This window comes from Eretmochelys imbricata, chromosome 21 (genome assembly GCF_965152235.1).
Source record: "Eretmochelys imbricata isolate rEreImb1 chromosome 21, rEreImb1.hap1, whole genome shotgun sequence".
In the NCBI taxonomy this organism is placed as follows: domain Eukaryota; kingdom Metazoa; phylum Chordata; order Testudines; family Cheloniidae; genus Eretmochelys; species Eretmochelys imbricata.
In genome coordinates, this window is record NC_135592.1 from 8,261,671 (window position 1) to 8,289,078 (window position 27,408).

The following is a 27,408-nucleotide window of genomic DNA, read 5'->3' on the forward strand; positions in this document are numbered from 1 at the left end:
CCTGCCCGCGGAACGCCGGGAACTCTTTCCCGGCCACTCTGGCACGCTGGAGGACTCTCCGTCCCGCCTCTGCTGCTCCCCCCTCTCAGAGAGCTGGGTTCGAGGCGCCTGCTGTCCTCGGGCTGGGGGCACGAGCCCCGCAGCAGCCCAGCCTGGGAGGTCAGCGCTGGCTGTGCAGAGCCCCTGCCGAGAGCACGGGCCCAGAGCCTGCAGGGTGCATGCAACACAGGCGTGGGGCCAGGCGGGTGCCGGGGTGAGCCTGCTACCCCCTTTCCACGTGGCTTCACCCCCTCCCTGTGGAGGCCCAGCTCTGGCCCCAACCTGCTGTTACTTCAGGCAAGTCTCTTCGCTTGCTAGGTCTCCCAGTTTTGTGAAGTGCTTTGAGATGAAAGGAGTTAAGTATTATGAATTCCCCACACAGTCACACTGCCTCTTCCATTGTTTGCAAGCTGACCCTCTCTGCACCCCCTACCCCGGGGACATACTGTTTCCCCTACTGGTAACATTTTAAAGAAATTATTGGCTGTAGAAACCAAAAGATCCTTTTGTTTGCGCCTAATGCCCACCTCTGCATCTTACCCAGCTACACAGAGAACATCTGAAATAAGACTTCCTACATCAGCTTTATTTAAAAACAAGAGTAATGTTTTTCATGAACAGCCCAACTCATGGTGAACATGTATGGTTCAGATTACATATAAGACAATGCCTTAAATACAAACTAAATAGAAAATGAGAGAATAAAATATTTACAGAAGTAATGGCATACATAAAATTCGGCCTTCGTAGACAGGACTTCTCATCCAGAGAAGGAAGTGAACAAAGCTGACAATGGAACGGAATATTCTGCTTAAACACAGGGAGATAACAAGCAGCAGGGAAAATTTTTTTAGATCACAATCTCTCATACATCTCTCTCTCTCTCTGAAAGTTGCTTCCATTTGTGCACAAGCAACCTGAAGTCTCATTGTGAAAAGTCCTTCAGCAGGATGGAGGGTTGTTGCTTTTCAGCTTCTTCGGGATGAAGCTTCCTGCGTGGTGTCCCTCCTAGAACTATAACAGCAGTTTTTTCAGGAGTGGGCTTTTTAATTTAAAAATTGGTTTTGGTTCAAATCTTCCCTATAAGAACTAAGACATCACAGTGGATTACCAAATCATGTACGTGTTTTCTTCCAAAGACAAAATATTTACAATACAATTAAACTTTTTTTTTAAGCCTGCCAGCAGCAGAAGCTTGCCACACCTATATCCTCACAGCTCAAAGTCAGAAGGGACTAGCTTGTTGAAAGTTTAAGAAAATTAAAAAAAAAAAAATAAAAAACTCATGGTCAAAATGAACATAGGTGATGGGAAACACAATACACCCCAATCTCAACCGTTTACTGCGGGGTCACAGCAAGATTCCATGTACACAGTTCAGGCAAATGGACTGTCAAGCACAGAGGACTAGTTTTCCTAACATCCCAACCCCAGGTATGTACTTCCTAAATGATTAGTTCAGGCAGAGGAGGAGGAGGATGGAATTATAGAGAAATGAAGGGTGAGAAGAAAGAAAGGTATCCACAGGACAGGGGAGGACACAGAGTTTGCTCTGACCGCTGTAGAACACTTTTCTAGGACTTGCCTGACTTGACAAATGCTTCTTATTGGCTGAATTCCAGCATAGTGCTACATCAAATCAGACAAGCCTATACAGCGAACTGGGGTTCAAAGAAAGCTGAAAGTGTTTTCCCATCAGTGCCAGCAGCTACTGCTTTCCAGTAGAAGAAAAGTCAGCAGAAGAAGGAAGAGATTCTTGGAAATGAGAGGCACTTTTAAGACCCATTTTCAATTTACTGATGTGCAGCAGACCATGAGGGCTTACACCACTTGCCCCAGGACCTTATTCAGTCAACAAAAAGTACCAACCCCCCAAGATTTAGTACAGTAGGATTCAAAGGGAGAAAGGCAGTCTTCATGTACTGTATGCTGCTGCTTTTCATACTGATATTGTATTGTCCCTGATAAGTAAAAGGAAGTAAGGCTGGATGGACTAACCCAATCCCGCACCTTTGGCAGTACGTTTGGCCCACATTACTGTAGTAATTATCCTTTTCATTAATTTTCCCTAGAATCTTAAAACAAGAAGATAAGGACAAATACAACTCAAGAGTTGACATAGTAATTCGAGGCCATTCAAGAAAACAAAGCAAAAGAAAGCTTTGAAACACACTCACTGAGTTTTGCACACCTTGCTGAGAAAAACTTTTTTTTTTTTTTTTTTTTTAAAGCCTTCACAGCCTTGAATCAGTGGAAGAAGTTTATACCCCCAGGCTTTATAGATGGGCTCCAGGATCATTCTGGCCTGAAACTGTGAAGTGCTTTGTCTTCACATATTCAAAATAGCCACGTATGGTAACAGGATGGGTATACAGGTTAACTCTAACCGGCAGGGAAATTAACGACAATTGAGTGCAGATATTACCAATTTCTACCAGTTCAAGTGTACTTGAAGACTTGTGGCAAAGCCTCATATAGAAGAAAAAGGTTTATCTTGGGTATCCAACAAAATAGAGTTTAAAATGTTTTTTGTTTTAAAAGATAAGTATAAGTCTGGTTCAGCTGTCAATCATTTCAGATAGTTCAAGCAGGAGGTCATCCTCATCTTTTCCTGCATCCAGATCAATCTCTGCTTCCAGTTTGCCTCCAGAGATTTCCCAAATCAGCTTCTCAAAGTCATCTTCTACGGACAAGGGTGCTTTCCCAGCTGCGTTGGAACTCAGCCTGCGGGTCTTTACCGCTGCCTGTGAAGAGGTTGGGCTTGTCATCTCTGATTGAGCCACAGAGGCTGCTTGGCTTCCTATGTGGAGCTCAGGGCTTGGGAGAAGAGAGAGAGAGAGCAATTAGACATTCCTTAATTGAAAATATCTATTTTGCCAAACACCCTATCTTACTGCAGTGTTACCCCCCCCCACACCTCCAATCCTTTGGAATTGCTGTGTAACTAAGCAGTGGCTGTCCCCGAGTCCAACATAATATTACAGGTACATTCTCAGTTTATAGAGTAACAGCCGTGTTAGTCTGTATTCGCAAAAAAGAAAAGGAGTACTTGTGGCACCTTAGAGACTAACCAATTTATTTGAGCATGAGCTTTCGTGAGCTACAGCTCACTTCATCGGATGCATACCGTGGAAACTGCAGCAGACTTTATATACACACAGAGATCATAAAACAATACCTCCTCCCACTCCACTGTCCTGCTGGTAATAGCTTATCTAAAGTGATCATCAAGTTGGGCCATTTCCAACACAAATCCAGGTTCTCTCACCCTCCACCCCCCCCCCCACACAAACTCACTCTCCTGCTGGTAATAGCCCATCCAAAGTGACAACTCTACACAATGTGCATGATAATCAAGGTGGGCCATTTCCTGCACAAATCCAGGTTCTCTCACCCCCTCACCCCCCTCCAAAAACACACACACACAAACTCACTATCCTGCTGGTAATAGCTCATCCAAAGTGACCACTCTCCCTACAATGTGCATGATAATCAAGGTGGGCCATGTCCAGCACAAATCCAGGCTTAGTTTAGGGACCTAGACACAACCATGAGAATTAAACCAATCTTTTTGCTAGATCCCCAAATGCTCTACCTCCAAAGACAATACACTTACACTAATTTACTAAACTGACTATAAAAATGTGAATGGATAAATTTTGTGAACTGTTTGTTAAAATGGATATCAACTATTTACTTTTTCCATCACACGTTTGGATGAATTTGGTGCTCTTGACACTAAGAAGCTGACAGAGTGGATTTTAGTCAGCCCTGATTCGGCCAGGTGCTGCAGAAACTTGTCTCACCCAGCTCTGCGTTATTTTCTTCACCTAATATCCCTCTTCTCTTACAGAGCCTTCTGCTGAGACATGCATTTGGTCACAGAGAATGCCAGCCACTAGTTAGTATTTGAGGAGGAGCCAGCAGGAAAGTCTTCCCCTATCTTCATCCCACTCCTACGCCACCCTCGCCTCTTTCAGGACTCACAGGAATCCAGAAAGATGCTATTGCAAGTGATGCCAATTCACTGACGTTAACAAAAACAACTCAAATGTTTTAAAAGATAATCCAAAGGAGAGTCTGCTAAATAGTTAGAAAATTAAAGCAGGGTATGTTGCACCGCTTAACAGGTATATTATAACATTGATGACCTCAAACTCATCTTCCCAAATGTCAGGCAGACACTGTACTGAAGTTTCCTGAAACCCCAGTGACAAAAACCTTTTCTAACAGGAGTAAGTTGCAGACATTACCTGTCTCTGGATTTTGCTCTCTCTGGTACAGTGGCCGGACTATCCTCTGGCAGGGCTAGAACAGTAGTCTGGGAAAAAGCAAGGTGAAAGTTAAGGTACAAAAGTAAAATATTTCTCAGCAGTTTTCCTTTCTCCAGCATAATGCCTGCCCCATCCTTGCACAGCCATATCATCCCTGAGCTCCAGGCCAAAACAAATTTGGGCCTTCCCAGACAAAGCAAGCATAAAACTCGATGCCTATCAAGGGCCTGAAGTCTTCAGCAGTAGTTGACTAGCCACTCTGGAATGCATGTAAGTGGTACGTAGTTCAGTCCACTGAGAAGGCATCTAACTAAGAACATTATAGAAGTGCTGGTACTCATCTAATAAAAGATGGAGGAAGATACATCAAAATCATCCCATGGTATGGTAAGGGACTCAGATCTGGACAGAACTGCATAAGAGAGATAAGACATCCCTATATCTATCCTCTCTTAGGGGCAGGGTGAAACACTTCTGTTCAGGTTTCACCATAGGCTGTCCAGCTTGTAAGCCAGTTTCCTTACCATAGCTGCTTTTTTAGCCGGGAGCTCCTTCAAGTCACTGCTGGTGGTGCTTAGTGGTTTCACAGCTGCTATGGCAGAAGGATGACTTTCAGCCACCTTACGTTTCAGGGCCTGCTTTGCAGGGGAGATCGTTTTTACGCCTGATGGCTTCACATTCACCTTGGGTTTGGCTGGAACATAAAAGGAAAAGAACTGAAGCTGATTGGTTCCTAGGATTGTTGCTGTTTCCTTCCTCCTCTGTAAAGCCAGCAATGAGTATAAGGCACAGCACCTGGTAACCCCCAATTAACCCTTTGGCAGGTAGTTCAAATACATGTATTCAAAAAAGAACTAGATAAATTCATGGAGGATAGGTCCATCAATGGCTATTAGCCAGGATGGGCAGGACTGCTGTCCCTAGTCTCTGTTTGCCAGAGACTGTTCATTCCCTCTGGGGCACCTGGCATTGGCCACTGTCGGAAGACAAAAAGAAAAGGAGTACTTGTGGCACCTTAGAGACTAACCAGTTTATTTGAGCATGAGCTTTCGTGAGCTACAGCTCACTTCATCAGATACATACCGTGGAAACTGCAGCAGACTTTATATATATATATATAAAGTCTGCTGCAGTTTCCACGGTATGTATCTGATGAAGTGAGCTGTAGCTCACGAAAGCTCATGCTCAAATAAACTGGTTAGTCTCTAAGGTGCCACAAGTACTCCTTTTCTTTTTGCGAATACAGACTAACACGGCTGTTACTCTGAAACCTGTCGGAAGACAGGATACTGGGCTAGATGGACCTTTGGTCTGATCCAGTATGGCCGTTATGTTCTTATGTAGTCAGCAATCTGTAAAAATGCTAATAGACTTACAGCGTCTCATCTTATCAGCTGTAACTCATTCCAGAGAAATTCCTTCACCTCCATTAACACAGCCATCTTTGGGGTGGAATGTAGGAGCCGTTGAGCAACACTACCCAACAGTCAGGAATGAATTAGTAAACCAATCAGAAATGAAGGGGAGAATAGAGAGAAAATCTGGACAGCATCGAGATCCTAAGCAACACCACCACTTTTCTAGGGTAACTTTCCTGAAATTTCAGTGTTTACAATGAAAGCCATTTTCTAGTTATTTAGGGCTCTCGAAGAGGAAAGGGTTAACACGGGCTGGAGCTGGGAGGAAACAGAACAGGCACATTCTGTGTAGGCTTCCTCTCCCACCCACAGCAAGGATCTGCACAACTTGTTACACTACTGTGCCAATGCATCTAACTCCAGACTGGCAGCGTTTCCTTTTACTACTCCATTCTTCTGACTCACGTCTGGCCATTTTGCCAACCGAACGAAATATGCATCATACTGTGCTGCACTTGTGGCGATGAGAAAAGTCTAAAGACGACGACACTGGTCATCTTTCCCTGACAATATTGAGCAAAATAACTGAGTGATTTTGGGAACCGATTAAGTGATCGGTACTTAAAGTTAAATCCCTGCTACAGAAAATACCACACAAAATGACATTCACCTTTAGCCTTTCGCTCCAGAGACTGAGCTGCTTGTTTCACTGGCAGTACTGAACCCTCCGTTCCTGGACTTTCCATCACGGCTTCCTCTGCTTTCACAGTCAGTCTCTTTGTCAGCCGACGAGTTGCCCCAGGTGTCACTGTGGATTCAGGACTTCCAGCCACTGGGCTCTTCTCTTCAATTGTTTCTTCTCCAGGGGACGACACAGCAGGTATTTCCTTCTGGAGCGTCTCCTTCTGCCGTGGCTTCAGCTGCCGCTTCTCCCTCAGGATTTCTTCAGAACTCTTCATTTGAGCCATAGAGTTGCTTGCACTCTCATCTGAAAACTAGACAAAATAAGCGAGGAACAAGATGAGACAAATCTAGGGAGACTTCATAACAAAAACCTAATCAGCAATTCCTCTGGAGAGGACTCTGAGCTCCGCACCACCCTAATATCAGTCGGCTGCCTTTTGGCAACCTACATCAAGGTTCACAAACACCTCACAAACACCCTCACAGAAGTGCAGCCCACAGAGGCTACAAAGTCCCAGCATGGGTTGTCCCCTGATCAAAGCAAAAGACTCTAGCTGAAATCTATTCCATTCTTAGTAGGAGCCCAAGGGAAACACAAGTTGCCAGTGCTGCCCTCAGACAGATTACCTCTGATTACAAAGTCCTGGCTTCTTATTCATTGCTAAGTTTAAATAGCAAGAAATTCAAAGCCATTTGATCATTGCAATGTTGTCTTGAAATGCTATCACAGAAGACAGGACTCTGGATTAATCTCCAGCACTTCAGTGCAGAAAAATATAGACACCCCCATTGTATCGGAGGTATGTGCCAAGTCGTGCTGGTAAACAGAATGTGAATATTACTTTTGACACATAGTGATTCCTATATTCTCCAGGGACTCACCTCTGCAGCCTTGTCTGCTGGGCCAATACTGAGGGGCGGAACGCTTGACTCCACCAACTTCTTTTCTTCTCTTCCAGGTGCTTTAAAACATCCCAAACCCACATGTTAATTCCAAGAGTTGAAACACCACAGATCTCCTGAATAGCATTTCACACTATTGGTTTCCAACCTTTTGGGGCAAACGCACCAGTTTAATAGACGAAGAATTTGGCTGCAGCTTGAGCTCTGCAATCTTCCATTCAGTTGTACACACTGTAATCATGAGGTTTGGGTTGCGCTATACACCAGAGAACTTTTATTTCCAGCTGACCAAGCACTGAGATGACCCAAAGAGACCCCCATTTAATGTTACATCCGAAAGACGCTTTGTACAGTGTACATGATGTATTGTATGCAGGGAATGAATGAATGAGGCTGTTGTCTGTAGGACCCCTGCCTTATTTGTTGCAGAGGTTGGAAAGTGTATAGTGAATGAGGCAGAGGACTGTAGGATGAAAAAGGAATGGTCTCATGGTTAGGTGGTTGAATGCTGGCCTAGTAAACTGGATTCTATGCCTGCCTCTGCCACAGAGTTCCTGTGTGATGCTGGGCACCTCACTCAAACTAGTGTTAACAGCTGGCTACTAATTGTGTGTTCCCCATTTTCTGCGTGCCCAATATGAGACACCTGTGGTTTGAGACACAAAAATGCTGAACACTCAGACATCAGTGGAATTGTGCTTTGAACATGCAAAGTGGTTGTGTTCCAAAAAAAAAAAAAAAAGCAAGTCCTAGATATTTCAAGTTGGGCACCCAAAATTAGTGGACAATTTTGGCCTTAATCTCTTTCTGTGCCTCAGTTCCCGTGCTGTAAAAAAAAACCAAAAAACCACACAAACACACCTCCCTACCTCACAAAGGTGTTGTGAAGATCATGAACATTAATGTTCATGAAACACTGACTCCAATATTATTTTGAGAGGATCACAGAAACTCCCAGGAGGGAATGAATTTTGTATTCAGTACCGCGTGTGAGGCCTGAGGCCACACATTCAATATTGCATTTTGTCCTCCACGTTAAATAACTACGCATTCACTGAATGAGGCAGGAGCCCCATAGAAGACATAACAAGTGATATGCATGACAGTCTTTAGTTACATATGTACAAAGCAGCAAGTAAGGTTGATATGGGCAATCCTGATTCTGGCACTTCCTAACTTTTGACGTTGACAGTCTTCTAGCTGTAATATGTAGTGGAGTGAGTGAATTCTGAGTCAACTGAAAATACTAGCAAAGACAGGGAAACCTGCTGTACTATAGGAATAGCCAAAGCATTTGTTACCTGTCAGCTTTGTAATGCGCAGTAATCTCCTGCCGATGGGAGTAAGCTCAGGTTGCGGTGGCGTATTTAGGGTGTTCTCTCCACTCTGCTGCATCCTCAGGGCTTTCTCCTGCTTGATCTCCTCCAATGTTTTAATGCGCACTTCCCCTATTGACATGGCTTTGCCTGTGGACTGCTCCAGCTGCCCTTTGCTGGCTATAGATGGAGCTGTGGTGTCCTGCTTCTTGGTCTCACTCTCAGTCTTCGGCTTGGTAGGGCTTTCCTCCGCTTTTAGCTTTTCCTCCATTTTTAGCTGCTCTTCCTCCCCCAACTGCCTGTTTTTTTTCTCAGCCAGGACCTCAGAAAAGGTTTTGATTCGAATTGTTGGGGAGGGTCTCACCCTTGGATTAGGATCTTCTGTTCTACAAGACTCTTCAGTCTTAGGTTTGGTTTGAGGTTCTCCCCGTTTCTGGCTGGCTTTCTCAAGACGGATTTCCTCTAGTGTTTTCACACGGATCTCACCTGCTTGTTTTGCAGCTCCCTCTGTTGTTACCAAAAGAGGAAAAACCCAAAACATTTAAAGAGAAGACTGACCTGCGCATTGAAAAAAAAATTAAGTAGCCATTTAGGGCCCCCCAAAAAACTGTGATTTTCAGTGTGTCAAAGAGAAAGGAAACCAAATCATAACCTATACTTGTGAACGTGGTTTAGGGAAGCATGTATATCAAATTGTAGGGCACACTCTGATCCCTTTTCTGTAAACAATCCATTACTACTGCGATGACTGCAGCACAGAGGTAGATTTGCCCCATTCTACCACTACCTTGTACCTCCACTGGCATTTCCAATCCCATCTCTTGGTTTCCAATTTCTATTTCACTTGTCTCCAAGCACGTTTCAAACTCTTCTGCTTATAGACAGGTGAGAGAAGCTTGCTGAGGCACAAGTGGAAACAAATTGGCTGTCAAGAGCCAGAACTCTCACGCTGGCAGATACAGGAGTTCTAATGGCTACGAGAAGGGTAATGTAGATTGCTGAGAAATGGCAGGTCCAGGAAAAAGGGAAGCATCAGCTTTAGCAAACAGCTGTTACCTGTCTCCGTGCTAGCCTGCTCAGCTGGCAATCCTAGCCTCTCCTTAAGAGATTTGGGGACTTGAACTGCAAGAACAAACACAAAGCAGTTAGGTGGGCTGCTCCTTTGTCTCTCACATGGTTCCAGGAAATTCAAAGTTATCTTGAGAGGCTTCTTCTAACATAAAAAGAACCAAAAGGGAAGTCTGTATGTAACAAACCCAAGGATTTTTTAAGCAGCAGTACCTCTCTTTGGTGCTTTGTCAGTCTTCTCCAGAGATTCAAGCTTCTTTCCAAGCCTTTCAGCAAGGCTACGCTTCAATGGAGGGCCACTTTCATCTGTAAAGCCAAACATGGTGGAAATAAAGTCAACAGCTAATATCTGAACATATTAACAAGAGCTTGTCCATCGGAGGACTTGAAGACAGGGGAGTCGCCTAGAAGCTCTCCTCTCTTTACCTTTCACAGAGTTTAATTTTTTCTGTTTTTATCTTCCAGCTGCTAATATCTGCTATTTCTACTTCGAAGTTGTAGCTCCCAAATAGCACAATGGTTCTCAGTGGAAGAAGCATTTTGAAACCCAAGCAGCAGAAGATAAGGATGTCAGGAGGGTAAGAGGCTCTCTGAGAAACTCCCTTATGAAGCAACTGCCAAATCAAGACGGGGACTCTCAGGGTAGAAAGTTCTAAAGCACTTCACAAACTTATAGGGGTTCTCATAATACATTTTTGGTGGCCTCAGAGTTCGGCCACCAATTTTGCTGGGGGGGCGTTCTGACAATTTTTCCTAAAATACTTAACTTTAGGAAAAACAAATAAATATGAACATATACATGTTCAAGTCATTGTAGTTTATGTATATAGAGGTTTTTTGCAGACTCAATAATTAAAAACAATGTACAGTTGTCTCTATTCTTTATTGGACCTACACAGAATAGAAACACAAATAAGGTGTTTTGCACATTCTTGTCTTTTGTTGTTGTTGTTTCTTTTGCTTTTTGTTTGCTTTTTTAAAAAGACTTGTTAGCTAGTAAGTCTGCTGCTGAAAAAGGTAATATCTGTATATTTGTTAATATCAATTTCCACAGCAGACTTACTAGCTAGCTGGGGGTCTGTGAAAAGTGATATTAACAAACATACAAATATAAATTTTCACAGCAGACTTACTCAGCCAGTAAGCCCTGGATAAGAGGTGGGTAGGGAGACAGTGGGGACCAGGGGCAATGGTAGGGGGCAGGGGAGGCAGTGGGGGCCAGGAGTGATGTAGGGGGGTGGTGAGCCGAGGGCTGGCACCTGCAGCCAGGGTCCAGGGCTGAAGCCCAAAGCCCCATGACTGGAGCCTGCCGCCTGCCACCTCAGGGCTGAACCCCAAGCCTCACTGCCCCACGGAAGGTGGGGAACTCACACCGGCTGCCTGTTCCTCTGGCGTTTGTGGCTCCAGGGGGGATAGTGCCAAACCCCTGCTGATGGCCCTGGGGGAGGGACCACTGCTTTGCACCCCACCCCCATCGCCAGTCACTGCCCAGGAGGCTGTGGTCATAAGAAAAGCCCCTGGTGGCTGCATGTAGCCACATTGGCTGCATTTGAGAAACGCTGTCCTACAGTACCTGAAACGCAGACATCTTTAAGGAGAAGGGCACTAGAACAATACATTTGCACAAGCCTGGGGGATATGTGAATGCGATATATCTGCTTTGGTGTTTTGGAGGCACCGTATCTCTCTGGTAAAACATACAAGAAGCCACAAGCTCAGGAATTACCAAATAGATGACTTGATGGCTTCTGACTTAAGTTAAAGAAGCAGAGTATGTAAGCAGCTAGAGTACCCACACTGCTTCAGAGTATACACATTGCATAGTGTCAAAAAAATTCCCCTTCTTGAGGGTTGCTCAGATAAATATCTAACTATAAACCTTATCCTAAAAGCTTTCTCTTCAAGTTTGGCTGTTCCTAGGGTTTCCCTGCAAATCCTCACCTGTCCCAGTCCCTTGTTCTCCGTTTTCCAGAGAGACACTCCATCCCCTTTCCAACCTGGTTGGAGTTAAGGACCCACCTGTCAGCATGAGTCACAGCAGTAATTAGTCTGCAACCTTATGCAGGGCTGTAGAAACTGCCACCCTGTTACAGACTAGCATTCAGGTAACGGGAGTCTCATACATATTCATTTTTTCCTGAAACTAAATTCCTATACCTTTATTTTGTTCTATAAAATATTTTTTTGAACCACATTAGCAGAGCTGCATGGAGCCTTACAGCTGTAATGGCAGATGGGTGTTGCAGATTTCAACTTAAATGCATTACAAGAGCTATGCAGAGGAAGCTGACTCTAGCCAGCATTATTTCTCTAGCCTATGAGTTCTTACCTATGGAGGGTTTCCGTTTTCCCAGTCTCTCCGAGAGACTCAATCGAATTAGAGGCTCCTCACCTTGAACAGTGAAACATAAGCATCTTTAATTTGGAAAAAGCTCTAGACATATATAGATACAAAATAATCTCGCCAGTTTACACAAGTGATAGACTCCTATTGTAAATCATGAGATTTTGCCTATTAGCGAGGAAACAAAAATGCAATAATATTGCATCATAAAACATTTTGAGAATTACAATTTGGAAACTTACTAGTAAGTGTACTGTAGTATACTTAGTAAAAATCATAGAATGAGATCTTGCTTCAGCTTTCTGCTATTAAGGCTCTGATAACAAGTGTGCAAGTTACATACTGAGCTGGTTAGGGAGGTTCTCCTACAGTAGAAGTATTCACAAAGTTAAGTTTTACTCTTAGAAGCAAGCAAAATGCCTCTTGGGAGCACAACTTCCATATTCGGGTTCTAGTCTACAAGACACTTTGAGGATTTATTCCTTACTAGGATAACAACTATCAAACAGCAGCGAGTCTCTCTCTGAAAAAAAAATGGAACCTCGCATTGTCTTACTCCAGACTACCTCATGAACGCACTCTCCTCCCACCCACGCCCTTCTCTGCTTGTTTAGTGCTGGCCCCCTCGCCAGTGCCACAGAGCTTCTCTGTGGCTGATTCCTTTCATTGGTTCTCCAGTTGTCTCCTGTTTGCACCCATTCATTTCTCTCTCCTTTTGCTATTCCGTTCTGCAGCTATATCCTTGTGCAAACACTTGTCCTGATTCTGCAAATACTTGAGCACATATGTAGCTCTACTCACAGCAGCAGACCCGTTGGGAGTAAAGTCAAGCACATGTTCAAGTGTTTGCAGCATCATGGTCACATTTGGTAACACTGGCTTGTTATGGTGAGCTCGAGCACTTCTCTGTAACCCTTTAATGGTGATGCCCAGATGCTGAATGTCCTGATGCAAAAATCAGAAATCTATATGCTTCACTGAGTACCAGCACTGTCAGAGGTTTTCGATATATCCAGGGACTCTTCCCTCAGGAGAAAACCATGAGTTTTGAAGCTTTAAATAAAGTCTTCAAACACCTTTCGGCACCATCAGTAGCAGATGAATACCATGTTGGCCAGAGAAAGCAAGGACATCTGGACCGACACTACAGTCTAAGGAACCACTAAAATGGAACCAGGGAAGCAGGCAGTAGTTATCATCACCTTGCTTTGCAGATAAGGTTACAGTCCTGATCACCGTCCGTAGGTTTTCCTTTTCCGGACCAGGAATGGTCTGGGATTGGAGTGGATAAACGGAAACTCCAGAGGGGCCTTCTGATCAGAGCAAACAAAAATATATTAAGTTAGCGGGGAAAAAAGTTTATAAAAAGCCACTCCCTTTCCACATGAGGAAAAACAGACAAGAGTTACTTTATTCCCAGCAAACTGATTTTAAATCACTTCAACAAAAACTTTATATGCAAATTGAAATCAAGGCTCAGATCATGCAATTGAGGGTGTGTAAAAACACCTTTATGAACAGACCTCACACTCAATCAGTTGCATATCTGGGCCAAAAGAGAAGAGTAAATACAAAAGACTGCACAGAATAGTCCTAGCCTACGCTTGGCCAGCTATCCAGATGCTTCAGGGGGGAGAGATACATAATGCACAACAGCATGAGAGTATATTCTTGTACCCTTCTCATTTGGACTTTACTCCCTGCTTTAGAGGGCCTGACTAATACGAGAGAGCTTGTGCCATCTGGATTCTGCTTTTAACACCTGAACTATTTTTAAGCCATTTTTTCTGAAAGTAAAAATTATCCCAATAGATTATCCCAACCAAAAAACCCTGCAAGTCAACTTGTGCATTTCCCATGCAGGAAAAACTGTTCTCTCTCTTGAAACAGGAGGGCCACTGAATTTGGGAGGGAGGGAGAGTAACTCACCACCTTGTTTTTGTGATTTTTCCTTCATTTTTTTGGACTTGATTTCTTCAAGTGTTTTTATTCCAAAATTCAAACTGTTATCTGAAAATGCAGAATTGTGAATGAACCCAAAACGTAAAAGCAATGGTGCATATCTATGAATACAGACCAAGCTTCTTAGCATTTACTGCTTTTTCCAAAAAATAAATTAAAAAAAAAAAATCACGAAAAAACAGACACGAAAGAAAAAAAACAACCTTATGTTCATGGCCACAGAATTTGGGATAGTTTGTAGGTTGCTTGGTCTCACAAAAGAGCAGAAGCTGCATTTTTAAGAATTACCAACATCTACGCTATTAGTCACTTGGCTTACTTTTAAGAGGGTTTTGTTTGTTTGTTTTTTTAAACAGTGTGGGGAAATCCAGGCTTTGAACTCCCCTTTGGTCTCCTGTGACAGCTAAGTCACAGAGATGCTCACCTTCCAGAGGCATTCTGTGTTCCCATTTCCACCCCTCACCTCACTGTTCTTCCATAATATGCGGCTTTCTGAACTAGCTGCAGTATATTTCTTCAGCTGTCAGAAGATGCTACCGCATGACCATACAAATACCCCCTTTCCCTACAGAACTTCCTTGGTGATGTCTGTTTAAGGAGTAAGAACCTCAAAACTACACCTGCATGGTAATTTAAAGATTTAGGGAGTGATCTTCCGCCATCTTACACTGGTGTAAATCAGGAATAACTCCACTGAAATCAGTGGAGTTACCCAGTCAACATAAGGTGGTCTAGCCTGATGACCTACATGTTAACTCATGGACCACTCCATATGCTCCCAAAGCTAGCAAGATTTAATGTAAGCATTGATTACCGAGATGAATTTTTAAAAAGGTAACCTGAAAAGTCACGCTATCATTGCCTGTTTAAATGGCTTCTGGGATTGCTCAACATAAACCAAAAGCATTTGAAAAAAGAATGAGCTAAGCATTGACTGAGCTATCCTGTTTGTGACCGCAGAAGAGTGGCTGATACCCAAGGATCACCTTACTAAGGAGCTCAGCCAATAGCTAGAATTAAGGATTTTGCCAGGCAAACCACAGGGGTGGTCATTTATTACATTTGACCAACGCCTAACACAATGGGGTCCAAGAGCCAACCTGGCTGTGAACTTCAGGAGCTCCTGCAATATAAACATTAAATACCTTGTTTTGAATTAGCACTGGATTTCCGAGTAGAAATTATCCGCAATCCATTATGGGTTTCTGTAGCTGGCTGCTGAACAGGTGTTTTAGTTTCATCTCCTTCTTCAGAAAGCTGATCTGAAAGGGACAAAATGTTAGTTCACACACAATTAGCATCAGGAATTGGACAAGATTGTGTGCACTTTGGGGCAGGGAAACCAGGAACCTTTTTGTTCTGGTTGCATACAGCAGCTGGCACAATGGAGTCATGGTTCATGACTGGGGCTTCTAGGTGCAATGGTAATACAAATAACTAATAACCAAATCTCGTGTTTTCAGATATCAGACCATGCACTTACGCAGCACATTTCATCTAAGGGGTGAGTACTCTCTTCATTATGCAAAAGTGGAGGTATTGGGAGGTTAAGGCCAAAATGGCCAGGGTTTTTGGGTGCTCAACTTGAGCACCCAACAGCTCCCTCTGACTTCAAACAGTGGCCACTTAAAAAAAGTTGGCCTAAGCGACTTGCCCAAGTATGGCCATGTCAGAACTAAGATCTAGGTCTCGTGACTCAGTTCCTAGCTCTTAATCACTCGACAAGGCTACTTTCTAGATTGCTTATAAGGGGAATGGTGCTTAAGGATGAAATTCCCTTCCTGTTTCCTTGTACAACAAGAGTTTAGAAAAGCTTTCCTTCAATATTCCAGGTATTGGCCATAGCCCAGTGCAGAATGCTAGACTAGAAACACCACAGGACTGACCATGTAAACTGAAGGTTGATTACTAGGACATAGCAAATGCATCAGTGCTGTATGTATTTATTTAAATATAGGAGCTAAAATCTGCTCACCATCATCATCTTCATCATCATCTGCAGCATTGATTACGACTGGAGGATGAGTGGGGCTGGGGACGTTTTCAGAGTTTTCCACTTTCATCACCCCCCGCAGCTGGGGGGAGGGGTTGGACTGGACAGACAGTTTATTCTGCTGCAGCGAGATCTGGGTCACCTTCACCTCCTCTTCTACACACTCAGTCATACTTGGCAACACAGCTAGAAGAACAGTAGAAACACCTGTAAATTGCCTATTTAAAACCTTGAATCCAACGCTTCATTCACTTCAAAACCTCAATGCATATAAACTTCCAGCCATGCTGAACTTTCCTTCATTATGAGAGAAGAGACTCCGATCAGTATGGCTATGCCAGGTGAGAGAGCATGGATGTTTGGCTATTATTTTTACAGCCCCACAAAGCTATATCTCTTCGCACCTATTGAAAGGTTGAGTGAGATGAGGGTAGCCTAAAACAGAAGGAAAATATTAATAAAAAAGGGAGAGAAGCAGCTAAGCATAAAAAAATTGGGTGAAATCTCCACTGCTATTCATTTCAGCCTTGACTACAGCTGGAGGCCCATTTCTTGTGCTCAGGATCAGCAGCTGGCTGGTACAAGTCACCTGTTGTACAGCACCGATGCTGCTATATAAGTAACAAATTTACTTCATATTTTGATAATATCAAGGCTTCTTGTCTCACAAAGAAAAACTGACCAAGGTGGGGGATACTTTGACTATTGGGCCAACAAGTTTTAATATCGACCTCAAGAGACAGTATTTGTTTTTTAATAAAGCAAATAATGTAATATTTGATGCAGTGGTCTCGACATTGGTTTTTAAATAAGTATTTTTGACATTTTAGGTCAGACCAGTGTTCCATTTGAAACCATTACAGATTTTAATTTCTATCATGAACAATTGAGCTGCCTTTGTTTTTCAACTACCAATAGCAGGAGCACTCGGAAATATCTGTGCAAGTAAAAGTCCAGAGGTCAATTCTACAAGCCTTCAGGGATTTGGGAAGAATTGCCAAAGGAGAAAAATGAAACAACTCACTTTTGCTTGGAGGTAGGAAGAGTCCATCAACGTAGCGTCCCTTGTTGTGATGGAAAGCGCAATTTAATTTCTTACAGCCAACTGGCTGGTTCTCCCAGTAGCAAGGGATCTCACTGCGTTTTTTCTTCAGACAGACAAAACAAAGACCCACATTAAAGTCACCTTGGAAAAGCTACAGAGTCATGCAGTTATCAGATGGCATCCAAGTGGCACAGAACTCTCACAGAACAATCACAATGCAATATTATGACTTCAGTTCACAGGTCAAACATGTCATAAAGATAAAATATTTCAATATACCATTAGGACATCACCTCATAACTGAAACAAAAATCCGATCTAGTGCTCTGGGCACATATACAATCTTTACAAAAACTATGAAAATGACAATTTTGCATCTGTTTGTCACTACACTTCCTCTTTCCTTTCTCCGCTTTCCAGCCTATCCTAGCCCCTGACAAAAACTGTGTAGAAAACTGGAGAAGTCAGAGATGGAAAAGACACATTAATCACATCTAGTTCATCTCCCAAAGGGCCAGTGCAGGATTATTCCCGAGTGCTAGGGCCACCGCAATTTTAATACAACCAATGTGACTACTGCCACTTCCACTGAAGAGACTATTCCAGCGTCTAGTAGGTATCACAGCAAGGAGTTGTTTTTCTAACAAGCTTAAATTTTCTTAAAATTCATCCCTTTACTTTGATCAGTGGAGGCCAGTGTTGCTTAGAGCAGGCAAAACTGATACGTAAAAGCGAACCCACTCTATGCTCTTTGCTTGCTACTGTAAATTATCACTCTAATTCAAAGCAAATTACGAGCACCAGATAAAAAGCACGGTCTGAAAACGTACTTGCAAAATGAACACTTACATCAATCTCCATATGCCTAAATCTGCAGATACTCCTGAAGCAGCGCCCTTCCTGCCAGAGTGTGCAGACAGTCTCGTTTCCGAGTGCAGCTTCACAGTGACGAAAGGGACAACCATCCCCCTATGCAAATGGGACAAAAGCAAATAAGAGGTTGCAATCTGAAAAACCCAGGTACAAAGACAGCTGTAAAAGTGGGACTTTCTGACTGAAGGAAAAAGGCTCAGTGACTGAACTGATCCTAGTGTGGGGGAATGGAAAGGCAGATGAATCAAGAAGAAGAAACGGAGCAATGGATGAGATGTGCATTCTCAGGAAGGCAGAAATAATTAATTCTATGGAAACATTTTGAAAGGTCCTTCCTGACATTATTTTAAACCACTGTCTTAACATCAGACAAACACTTTAGAGGTGGCCACGATGAAACAAGTCAGGATATACTGTGGATGCGATACAAGAACAAGATAAATCAATAACCACTTCATAAAAAAAAAAACCCACACAAAAATGATTAACATCTACATCCCTATTCCCTACAGCCAACCTCAACCATCTTACTGTTGCATTTACACTTGATAGAATTCTGTTTACTGTATCATCCTTAAGAGCTATAGTTATTAGTGTTAAATTTTAAATTGAGCTATTTGTGCCACATTAAGAAATTCAAAAATTAGGCAGCAATCAACATGGGGTGGGCCAAGCACGATGCCTGCAGCTCTTGAAAAACGGCATGCCATTGCAAAAATAGAAACTCCCCTCCTGCCACAAAAAAAGCCACAAATGTTTCTGCATCTGTTCATTGGCCTTAGTCAGGTCTATAACTTCTGGATCTTATTTATTTAACAATGAAACAGCATACAGAGTAGACACAATAGGATATGGATTTTTTTTTCATAGCTGGTTCATTGGGCCCAATAAGCAATAGTTAGCTCTAAAGAGAAGCAGAATGGTTTAGCTGACTGAAGGAGTCAGGCGCTCGAGTTCCAATCCATCACTGACATTGACTCCCTCCACAGCTTGGGCAAGTTGCTTCAATTCCATGTCTTGATTTACCTATCTTTACAAGGAGTTAATGCCAACATCACAAGCAATTCGTAGGGATTAGCAACCAACTGTTTGAAAAGTGTTAATCAGTATTACTGCTTGATAAAAACAGGAGGAGGGGTAAAGATTAATTCTCTACACAGATGACCTTGCATTATTTTTCTACCTTGAAATTTATTGCTTTCCATAACAGATGGGTAGGTGTAATAAAACAAGACTGGAAAACAGGATATGAAACCAGCTAGGACATTTCAGGATAGATTCTACTTTCAAATCTAACTATGAGACATGTATTAAATTATCTGAGAAACTCTGTTCATCTCAGTTGTCTTACCTTGGTACACGTGGAATAGAAATAGAAGTAGCAATCATCTCCTTGTTTAGACATGCTGGACAGATTGTTAGAACAAGCTTAAGTTATCAGGGTTATTGCTCCGCACAGACTTCTTCCTCTCTTAGTGAAAATGGGCTTCACCCGTTCTTCTTCAGACGTGATCAGTGAAATCTTCTTTAAAAAGTAACCTTGGAGAAGGTGGTTTGAGGGGAATTTTAAAATAAAAAAATCAGATCATCATCAAGTGACAAGTAACTTTCCCTCTTTCTTGCACCAATGCCATTTAATGAGTTTGAAGGGACAGTGTTAACTTGACTACCTTGAAACCGATCAGTTCCAAAAAAAACAAAACAAAAAAACCCCCAGTTCTGAAGTACTTTCAAATCATGAGTTTTCTCTGTGGTTTAAAATAAAATAATGATTTTTCTATGTCCTTATTGACATTAAAAAGTATTATTCACATAGAACAAACTGTGCTCCATACAGAGGTAAGTGCAGGATGGGAGGCCTACCTCTGAAGGAATGAATTGTGTCTGGGAAATATCTCTGGATGATTAACTATTGTTATAAGTAATATTATTATTATATAATATAATAAGTAAAAAAAATACAGTTTCAGTTATGAGCCCTCCCTCCCCACCCCTACGCTATACCAAGGGGAAATTAGACATCTATAGCTTAACATACCTGGATAACCTCGGCAAGAACGTTGGTCTTCAAAGACTTCCAATTAATTTCTCCTGTAGGCCGAACCAACACTCAATCCATGAATTAATAATAAAGGGATAGAAAGAATTTTCTCCTCACATTGCCAAGGAAATCTCATCCACAATTCAGACACAGGCTGTGCTTTTAAACATCTTACAACTACTGGAGGAAGCAAGTCCATTCAAATACTCTCTGTCAGACTGGAGACAGCGAGGGTTAGTTAGCTCTTCAAAAAACAGTTCATTTAAAGATGAACTTGTGAGTCAAAGTGGCTGCAAAAATGAAGATCCATCTTCCACAGCCGGACAGTTTAAATTTTTTTTTTTTTTTTTTTAATTTAAAACTCAATAAGTTCCAATTTCTGGTCTTCAAGATTTCTTCACCTATTAAGAAAACACAAAAACCTTCCCCCATCTTTATTACCTGTATAGCAAAAACATACCTGTATGTATAAACATACATATGTATATACATATATACAAATGTGTTTATACACACACACCAATATATTCAAATGTGGTAATAAAAATGATATATTTGGGCTATTTGTCACTTAAGTGACATCATAAATGCATCATAAAGTGTCTCAATTTGGGGGAAACAGCAAAAATTGAGGGGTTATAAAAAGTGTCACAAATACACTTTCAGGCCAATGCTTTATAATATGGGCAAGTTTGGATTGGGCACATAAATATACACATGTATGTACATGCATACAGTATATCCATATTTATACAAAGTATGCATAGTCTGATATCCATATTGTAAAGAACAACTTGTAGCTCTGATCAGATATTTAAAGTTGCAATCAAGTGCAGAAACACAGCAGTTCTAGAATACAGCAAGCTGTAAGAAGCAGGGAAACGCTCAGTTTTGAAGAGGCACAGCTGCATGAGACACAATTTGGAAATATTTTAATTTTGATTTTTGGAAGCCAATTTTAATTTATTTGATTTTTTCAAATACTACTGGTTTGTGACCATATACTGTTCCCTGGTACATATATCCACCATTATCCATCGCTGTGAGATGGCAAAGGTCTGAAAGGATGGCTTGGGTCCAATTCTTAGCAGCCAATGACTTTGACACCATAAGGAGCCTAAAGGTGTTTCCAGTTACCACAAACAGTTTAATTTCACTGTGAAATGAGACATTTCAGTTTTCTTATTTTTACTGAATGCCATAAAACCTGCCTTTTTGACCATTAGATCTAAACGTAAGAGATTCCAGTTCCTGTGTCATTAAAAGTGCTGAGACACACAAGGTGGGTGAGGTAATGTCTTTTCTTGGACCAGCTTCTGTTGGTGAGAGAATTTGGTCCAATAAAAGATATGACCTCACCCACTTTGTCTCTCTAATATCCTGGGACTGACACGACTTCAACAACACTGCCTACATTAAAAACACTGAAACATTTCTCTGGTAATTCTCTTCCAATTCTACCTTAGAAGAAATTGAATGAAATAGTTCTTACAAATTAATAATAAAAGATCAGACCTTTTATTCTCATGCACTAGTGAATTTTTCCAGGATTTTTTTTTTTTTTTTTGGGTGGAGGGGGGGAGAAGAGAGGGGAGAAAAGAGAGGGAGTTTCCATAAATCTAAAAAATGAGAGGAAATGTTGGGTTCTTGTATTAGTTATCAGTTTTAAACTCTTAACAAGGGGAATTAAAAAAAGGTAAGAATCAATCTCTGTCCTTCCCTTAGTATCTAAATAATTACTCACTTTTGACTTTTGTTGCCTTTACAACTGGATTTTGTATCCCAGGTAACTTTTGTCTACCTGTATCTAACTACACTAATGTTCCCTCAGTGTGCAATTAACATACATTAGATACAGGGAAGTTTTGCCATATTCACTTTCACTAATATCCTCCAGAATTCAATGCAATTTCAAAGTGTGAAATGCCTCCACATAAACCAAAACTTATTTCTTGGCAAGTAACGGACAATGCCTCCTGGTCTGTCTGATAACGTGCTATTTTTGATTATTTCTTTCAATGCATTTGCATATTACCTTCCATACTTTGGCACATACTTAGTACTTTGCACACAGTCCAGGGTTTGAATTAGCCTCACTGAAATTATACCACTAAGCAACTCAGGTCTCTCAGTTCTATACAAGCACCACAATGAAAAAATGTTAACACAGAAACTAGACTTTAAAAAAATGTAAAAAAAAAAAATGTTTTAAACAACTTTAGTTAGAACAGCAATTTAAATATTACAGAAAATCAACTGAGCTAACCCCTTAAAGCTTAAAATAAGTGAACAACTCTGGCGCACTCAGCAAGCTTGCATCAGAAATTGATTAAGAACTTCAAAGCCAATCAAATCCCGAGAATTACACTGGTGTTCACATTGAGATTGAGCTGTGGTTTGCATTGTAATTTCATTTTGTACAGGAGCTTAGTTATATCAAAACAATCATTCGAGACCAGCGAGAAGAAATAAGAGGCGGGGGTCACACACTTCACCCTCACTAAAGGAAGACAAGAATACAGTAAACATTTGCCCAGTTCATTTTAGAGCCCTGTCTTTCTCAACACTGAAAAACTATGCAAGTCACTCATCCATCTTTTCAGTTAGCCAGCCAGCATTAGTCCATGGCCTTTCAACAGTATGCTGGGGTTATGGGGGAGAGAAGTCCAGAGAGGGAACATCTTTATACCTTAATAGGTGTCATTAAGGAGCACTATTCAGTGAGTGCTGCCAGCACCATGCTTATCAACTACAAACACCTACCTCGTGCTCTTTATGATTTTAAAGCATGAATCCTATTTTGCTCTCTCTTTATTATTGACCTGTTTTTGTATATTTATTTTTATTTAAAAAAATATTTTCATTAATATTTATATTAAAAAACCTAGGTGGTGTTTATTAGGACAATGTGATTAGGACAATCTGAACACAAGATCAAATTTTAATCCCACTTTTCGCACTAAGTCAGGTGTCAGTTTTCTGGTCTACAAAATGGACATAATGCTTAATTTACCTACTTCATGGGGGCATTTGGAGGATGTTGTAAAATGCTCTTAAGATGGAAAGCACAAGAAGTGCTAGATATTAACAACCGTACAAGAACAGTACATAGCAGCACAAGTCCCAGCACTTCAAATGGTCCAGAGCGCGGAACAAACTGAAGCTGCCAACACTGGCTAAAACATCTCATCCTCGCTACTCTGAGTGATCTCATCCTCTGTGTCAAAGCCCAAGGCCAGAGTGGAATAGTCATAATTAATAGTTTTTAAGTTCATTTTAAGGAACATTAACTGTTCAATATTGTCAAAACCTGGACTAGCAGAGTGTTCTGAAACGAGGTGTCTGGCTGTGCTGAAGACACATTCAGAGTGCAGACTACAGGGTGGGCAGCTGAGATACTGAATAGCTACTCGGGTTAATGCAGGCCATCTTCTCAGTTTCCCCTGCCAGTAAGTCAGGGGGTCATCTTTAACTGTTATCCCTGAAGACTCATCTTGAAAGTACTCTTCTACTACTGCTGCAGCTGATGGGCACAACAGCCTCTTCTTGCCTATTAAAGCTGCACCACTCGAAGAGAAGCCACTGAAGGGATTTGAACCAGAGTAATCTTCCTTAAGGTGAAGAGCACAAGGATCGGTTCCTATAAGGGATGAATGGCCTGATAGTTCTGTAGCTTCCAAGGAGCAACCCTCCACCGAAGTGCACATATACTCAGATACTACTTCAATAAGGATCTGTTTATAGCTTATCAAGTCAGTACCTTGAGGAAGGAATTCTTCTAAATTGTCTTTAAAGCAGGGATCTAATAAAGTGGCCAAGATACAATGCTCAGAACTGAGCACAGCGCTCAGTCGGGAGTCAGTTTCGAGCCTTAGAGACAAGTCATCCACCAGCCCGAGAGCTACAGTGGCACCTTTGATTTGAAAGTCTTTTCGCATGTTCTGCAGAGTCAAAAGCAGGCGGCGAACTAATGGCAGTACATGACTAAGACCTGCAGTGCACATGCTCACTTCCTGAGTGGCTTCTTCAAACGGCTCAAGGATATCACACACGTGAGCCATCAGACACCACTGAAATGAGGTGAGGATGACCCCATCCACCCTCCCCACATGGTGTTGCATGGAATAGTCATGCACTGCCTTCTGCTGCTCTAAAAGTCGCCTCAGCATATAAAAGGTGGAGGTCCACTGGGTGGCTACCTCCTGCTTCAAGTTGTGCTGCGGAAGATGGTTTGCATGCTGGAACTCCTGCAAAATTTGACGGGCCTTGACAGAATGATTAAAATGATGGCAAATCTCTCGAGCAGCTACTAACATGCTCCTCGTGCTTTTGTGCTCACAGAGGAAGTCCTGAATTACTAAACTTAAACAATGAATAAAGCATGGCACTTGGGTAAAGTCTCCATCTCTCACTGCATGCACAACATTGGCAGTGTTGTCAGAAACTATGAAGCCAGGGGTGAGGGAATTGGGGGAAAGCCACACACCGATTTGGTAATTTAGTTCTTGTAAAATACTGGCTGCTGCATAATCTTTAGCAAAGCCAGTTACACAAAGAGCTGCCTGCTTCCTACAACTGGGAGTTTTGCTGGTACTGTGAGAGGAAGACAACAGCATTTCAAAAGACACCCAATGTGCCATCACTGTCAGATAGTCCGTGGTTGGTTCATGGGTCCACATGTCAATGGTTAAGTGAACTTTTTTGCACTCAGCTTTCTCCAGAGCCATGAAAACCTTTTCTCTCACAACATTATATAAGCGGGGCACAGCCTTTGTGGAAAAGTAAGTTCTAGAAGGCAGCTGATAGCCTGGTGCCACTATCTTCATGAATCTCTGAAAAGCAGGGGTAGAAAAAAATGAGTAGGGTTGCATATCCTCAATAATCAATTCTGTAATAGCCCTATTTATCTGCTGTGCAACTGGAATTTCGTGGTATTTAATTTTCTTCTCAGTAGTGGCTGTTTGAGAGTCTTGCGGAGTCCCAAAGTTGGGACTTATGACCTTTCTTTTACCAAGCACTGGCTTAGGAGATAAAGTTGGCGCATGGACACCCAGGCCTTGAGATGTTAAACTGTAACTGGCTGTAAGTTTATCCCTCCGAGACGAGAAATAGCTTGAAAAGCTTCTGGGACAGAGAAGTGACAAGTCCATCTCCCTAGGACCAACAGAAAAATCCTCTACTGTTTCCTCATCTACACCGTTACCAATAGTGCCATTCCATTGGTTGGCCATGGCCCAGTGTACAGGATGCATGGCCTGCAGATGCCGTTGCAGCGTGGATGTGCCCAGGTGAGTGCCTGGCCTGCCTCGGCTGACACTCTTTTTACAGACATTACAAACCGCCCTGCAGGTATACTGAGGATCAATGTAGAAGAAGTTCCAGACGGCTGACGTCTTGGTCCTGGTTCCTGGCATCAGGACACGTTTGACCGTATTGCTTTCAATGAGAAAACTCTCTCTGTCTTCTCCAGATGCACCAGAAACGACTATTGCTGCGGCTGCACTGGCTGCGGTCGTTGCACCTGTGGGACCCACATCTTTGGCAAATTTTTTGGAAAGTTCTGGCTTTCCTGGGTATAACTCATGAACCTGCAGTCCTTTCTTTCTTCTTTTTTTGCTGGAAAACTGGCTCAGTGCCTCTTCCACACTGTCGCTGTGAAAGTGAACACTGGGAATATATTCCAAACTCCCATTGCTGCTCAAACTGCTAAATCTGCTGTCAGGGGAGATTGGGGACACAGGCACATTAAAGGCATATTCCTCCTCCCCTGCGCTGCTTCCACCAGTAGCACTTATTTTATTAGCCATGGCCCAGTACACAGAATGCTTTGCTTGGAGATGCCGCTGAAGCGTCGACGTGCCAAGGTGGGTGCCTGGCTTGCCACGGCTCACGCTTTTTTTACAGAGGCTGCAGATGGCACGACAGGGGTACTGGGGATCAACGTGGAAGAAGTTCCACACGATGGAAGTCTTTGCTCTCGTACCAGGCAATAGAACCCGTCTTACTGTATTGCTCTCGATAAAGAAGCTCTCTCCATCTTGCTCAGAAGCACCAGGTATGACTACTGCAGCTGCAGCACCTGCCGGTCCCAGATCTTTAACAAACTTTTTAGACAGCACCAGTTTTTTATGGCGTGGCTTTCCCTTAGTCCGCAACCCCTTCTTTCCTTTATGTTTGGCAGGTTGCTCCAACCCTTCTGCCACCACCTTATCATCATCGTCAGTGCCAGAATGGGCACTGGGAATAAATTCCAGACTGCCCGCACTATTAAAACTGCTGCATCTACTGCTGGGGGAGACAGGGGAGACTGGCACACTGAAAGAATACGCACTCATTCTCTATTTCCAAAATTTATGCCAGAACTGAGAGTAATTTTACCATGGAAATATTGACAGCTGATCTTGCCGCCCACTTAAGTGATCTTTTCTTGAGTGTCTGTAGCAGTCAACTTCCTCTTGAACCAGTTGCTTGAACGGGTACTATTTTAAGAGGAAAAGGGACAGAAGGAAGTACCTCTACACCAACTTTTTCCTGAAATGCTCAGGTATCCAGCCCCAAATTTAGTACCATCTATTAAGCCTAACTGGTTGTATACACATCCAACTTAATTGCATGCCATAGCTGTAGTTCCAAGTTCCCTTGTTTCAAAATTAACTCTTCCCAGGATATTTCATTTTTATAATCAAATAACACAGCAGTCTATTCTGAAAATAAGGTGCACAGCTCAATCCCCGAGTGCAATGTGCACTCGTGCACCCCAAAGCACCAGTTTTGGGAATGATTTTCCGAGTCCACATACTGATCGGTATGGTATGAGGCACTATTTTCGTATTTTCATTCTCAATTAAAAATCAAAGCTGATGGGAAGGGCTTTGTGGTTTGGTTGGTTTTAGACAGCCAAGGCCAATACCACCAATAATCTGATTTTGTGTTTTTTGTTTTGTTTTGTTTTTAAACGAGCTAAAGAAGAATTTAAGTCAGCTACTGGGTGCATCCAGAGTTAGTTTAGATCCTGATTTCAAGCCCTTTGGGGGCACTGCTGTGTGCAGCCCGCAAAATTATGACTTGACGGCAGGCTCCTTGTCAGTCCCACCAGAAACGGGAAGCATGGCCTTTCAACTCTGAAGACCTTTTTGTTCTAAAGGGAGCCACCTGCACTGGAATCTTCTCTTTGCTCCACTTGACATCTGGGGCTGACCCAGGGACTCTCCTATCCCAGGAGGCCACAGGGCGCTTGGGGATGGGAAGCGGGGGGGGGGGGGGGGGGGGGGGGAGAATATTCTTCACTCAAAACCTACCGTGCCCAAGGCAGGAGAGGGACAGAGCCCTGGCAGTCCCAGGGGGCCTGGCACAGGAGGGAAGAGGAGGAAACTCCCTCTGCAGCTTTCCCTAAGGGCTGCCCCAGGAGCTGGACCCAGGGATCCGTCAATTTCAGCCGGAAGTGGGGGCGGTCTCCCCCGACTCTCCCTCTTTTCCAGGGCGGGGGTGGATTTACCCCTGCGTCGGGG

At 42.7% G+C, this 27,408-nt stretch overlaps 1 protein-coding gene across 3 annotated transcripts; it reads right to left on the bottom strand.

Annotated features, from left to right (window-relative positions):
- Window positions 1-604: 604 nt before the first annotated feature.
- ZC3H11A (zinc finger CCCH-type containing 11A) lies at window positions 605-27,052 on the bottom strand. Of its 3 annotated transcripts, none has more exons than XM_077839457.1 (17): window positions 19,898-27,052; window positions 19,211-19,398; window positions 17,836-17,955; window positions 16,966-17,089; window positions 15,924-16,127; window positions 15,094-15,210; window positions 13,919-13,996; window positions 13,189-13,296; window positions 11,972-12,034; window positions 9,856-9,948; window positions 9,631-9,696; window positions 8,560-9,081; window positions 7,238-7,317; window positions 6,342-6,666; window positions 4,838-5,007; window positions 4,293-4,360; window positions 605-2,856 (listed from the first exon to the last, which is right to left on the bottom strand). In XM_077839457.1, the coding sequence occupies exons 2-17, from the start codon at window positions 19,262-19,264 to the stop codon at window positions 2,598-2,600; spliced, it is 2,451 nt and encodes an 816-aa protein (XP_077695583.1). In that variant the 5' UTR covers window positions 19,265-19,398; window positions 19,898-27,052; the 3' UTR covers window positions 605-2,597. The 3 variants fall into 3 exon arrangements, with proteins under 3 accessions (XP_077695583.1, XP_077695582.1, XP_077695581.1); XM_077839456.1 differs by having other exon boundaries at window positions 13,189-13,299; XM_077839455.1 differs by having other exon boundaries at window positions 13,189-13,299; window positions 13,916-13,996; window positions 19,898-27,049.
- Window positions 27,053-27,408: the final 356 nt, after the last annotated feature.

What these genes read in the sequence shown, in the direction of transcription:
- ZC3H11A (XM_077839455.1), bottom strand. Translation starts at nt 19,264, where the DNA reads ATGTCTAAACAAGGAGATGATTGCTACTTCTATTTCTATTCCACGTGT. An exon ending in AAAATCACAAAAACAAGGTG is followed by an intron (nt 13,300 to 13,915) that starts GTGAGTTACTCT and finishes TGCTCTGATCAG; the next exon opens with AAGGCCCCTCTGGAGTTTCC. An exon ending in TCTGGAGCGAAAGGCTAAAG is followed by an intron (nt 5,008 to 6,341) that starts GTGAATGTCATT and finishes TTTATGTTCCAG; the next exon opens with CCAAACCCAAGGTGAATGTG.